At 36.3% G+C, this 2,636-nt stretch overlaps 1 protein-coding gene across 1 annotated transcript in view; it reads right to left on the reverse strand.

The window, feature by feature from the left end:
- Window positions 1-675: 675 nt before the first annotated feature.
- The window catches only part of CUNH1orf100 (chromosome unknown C1orf100 homolog), a 33,291-nt gene continuing 31,330 nt past the window's right edge, over window positions 676-2,636 (reverse strand). Inside the window, exon 5 of the mRNA XM_023710193.1 lies at window positions 676-782. Within this exon, the coding sequence (XP_023565961.1) occupies window positions 676-782 (107 nt within the window). The remainder of the gene's footprint in view (window positions 783-2,636) is intronic.

Below are 2,636 nucleotides of genomic sequence, written 5' to 3' on the forward strand. Positions count from 1 at the left end.
AATATTTAAGCTTGTGTGACTGATTTATTGCACTTAACATTGTGGTCTCAAGGTGCATCCATTTGTCTACAGATGACTCAAGTTTATCCTTTTTGGCAGAGTAATACTCCATTGTGTATAAACACCACATTTTCTTCTTCCATTTGTCTGTTGGTGGACATAGGTCACTCTTATGATACAGCTATTATGAACTGTGCTGTGATAAGCCTGGGTATGCATATGTCATTTTAATATATTTTTAACTCTTAGTAAGATACCTAGAAGACAAATAGCAAATGAAATTCTATTCGGTTCAAATGAAATTTCTTTTAAGTTTTTTTTGTTGTTGTCATTTGTTTGTTTGTTTGTTTAGAGACAAGGTCTCACTATGTAGCTCAGGTTGGTCTTGAACTCACTATGTAGTCCAGGATGGCCTTGACTTCAGTTATCCTCCTGCCTCAGCTTCCTGTGTGCTGGGATTATAGATGTGTACTACGGTGCCTGGCTATTAGTCATGGATCTTGAGTCCCTGTTCTTGGCTGATCAATTAATCTGAAAAGAATTTGCACTATGTAAATATTTTAGGATTAGGGTTATCTGTATACACTGAAATTAAATAGTTCTGTTACAGTTAATCTGAGTCATTAAGAATGCTGGCCAGCACTTGTTTTGTTTGGATGCTGTGGTTATTTTAGTTTAAAAGCACTTTTTCCAGAGCTGCCTCTTTTCACAACAGTGGAGCACTGGCAATGAATTGAGTGGCCCAGGATCTGATGAAATTGTGGCCAACTTCTGGTCTCCATCTGGAATTTAAGACAAATTAATGATTTAAGACTGTTTACTCCTAAATTTTAGCATACTATTCTTTTATCATACATAATAACAAATCATTTTTAAGATTTAGAGCAAAGGGATGTATTTAAAATATGGCGAAAAAGACAAGTAGTCCAAAGGTCATTTCTTTGGTTCAGTCTCCAACTGAAAGGCCTTATTTCATTAAGCCAAAGTAGAAATGAATCACATACATTTGCATTTGATGTCTTAATTCTAGATCCCCAAATCCTTTCAGTCCTTATATAATCAATGGGCTACTTTGTATCATCATTGTATCAAACTCAGTTATTGCCATCCCTCAATTCAGATCAATTGGTATTTTCTCCTGTCTCGTAACTTCTTGTCTAAAATCACTAACATTGCCTTATCTAAAGGTAAGGGGAAAAAGTAAGTAAATGAAGGGTTCAAGGAAGGCTCGGGTTGACCACAACGATCAATGAAGGAAAGACCAAGGTGTTTCCACTGTAGCAAAGCTTTAACTTCCTGAAGCTTTGTGATTTCCTTCCATTAACCCTAATAATCTCAGCAGCCCTCAGTAATCCGCAGGTATTATCACCACCTCGAGGAGATTAATTTGTCCATGTTTACTCATATGAGACACAGCCCAGTTTCACCCACAATTCTCGGGCTCCATTGTCCCTCATCTGGGAACCGCTGGTTCCACGTTAGTACCTCAACAACATTTAAAGGAAGCATTTCTTGATCTAAAGAATGGTAAGAGATTTCAGTAGCCCAGGAAATATGACTAGAAATAGTACATTTGAAGGATTTTTACAATTATATTTTATTTAATTGCAATCTCATCCGTAGTTAGTAACCATCTGATTTCTGAAGGCTGATTATCCACTCAAATAACAATTATAGCCTTTTTGAGAATATTATTGTATTTTAGGCAAATAAAGTAGGATCAAGATATGAGAAATTCTAATCAACAGCTCCTAGTGATCTTTGCTGTAAGATTTATAACAGGGACAAATCATACACATACCTCACTCAACAATAAATGTCCTAAGTATAATGAATGTTATAGTCTCAAAATGCTACACAGATGGGAGATAAAATAATACACATGGGAGATTACAGGTGAAATCCCTCTTTTTTTTCCATAATTTTAGTGAGAAATAAGTAGCAATGAGATAGTTTCAAACCAAATTGGAAGGACAGTTCCAATAATTAACACATTGCATACTGCCTTCCTAGTGGTTATTTGTTGTACAAGATGCAGACATGATATCGTATTTACAAACACTATTAGAACAAATCCCTCTTCCTTGAATTAAGAGAATGTAGCTATATGTCTATCCTAGCCGTTTTGAATACACAGATACAAAATGGTCATTCATCTGTATCCCCTTTTTTTGTTTAGTTCCATCATTTAAATATTATATGTGTGTGAACTCAGCAAAATATTCCAGAATAGTCCAGAAGTCCCTAATGTATTGGGTCTTCCACTTGACTGGCAATGTCAGAAGTTTTTGTTTGTTTGGGTTTTTTTGTTTTTGTTTTTTGCGGAACTAGGGATTGAACTCAGACCCTTGCACTTGCCAGGGAAGCACTTACTGTACTGAGCCATCTCCCCGGTCACCCAGAAGTTGTTGACCTGAGTCCCCTACAGCTCAACGTAACAATATGGCTTTATTTCTTATACTTCGTTTTTATACTTTTCTGCTGGATGATTAAGACCAAGATAAAGCAAGACCTATATAATAAGAATTGTAGCTTTTGGATCTGATAAGGTCAGTGAAATCCCCTCAGGATTTATCCTGAGACCCTGTGCCTCAGATTGTAGATCCTTTGTCAGTGTCAGCCATGTGGATGAGTCA

Source organism: Octodon degus, unplaced genomic scaffold (genome assembly GCF_000260255.1).
Source record: "Octodon degus isolate 3935 unplaced genomic scaffold, OctDeg1.0 scaffold00017, whole genome shotgun sequence".
NCBI lineage: Eukaryota > Metazoa > Chordata > Mammalia > Rodentia > Octodontidae > Octodon > Octodon degus.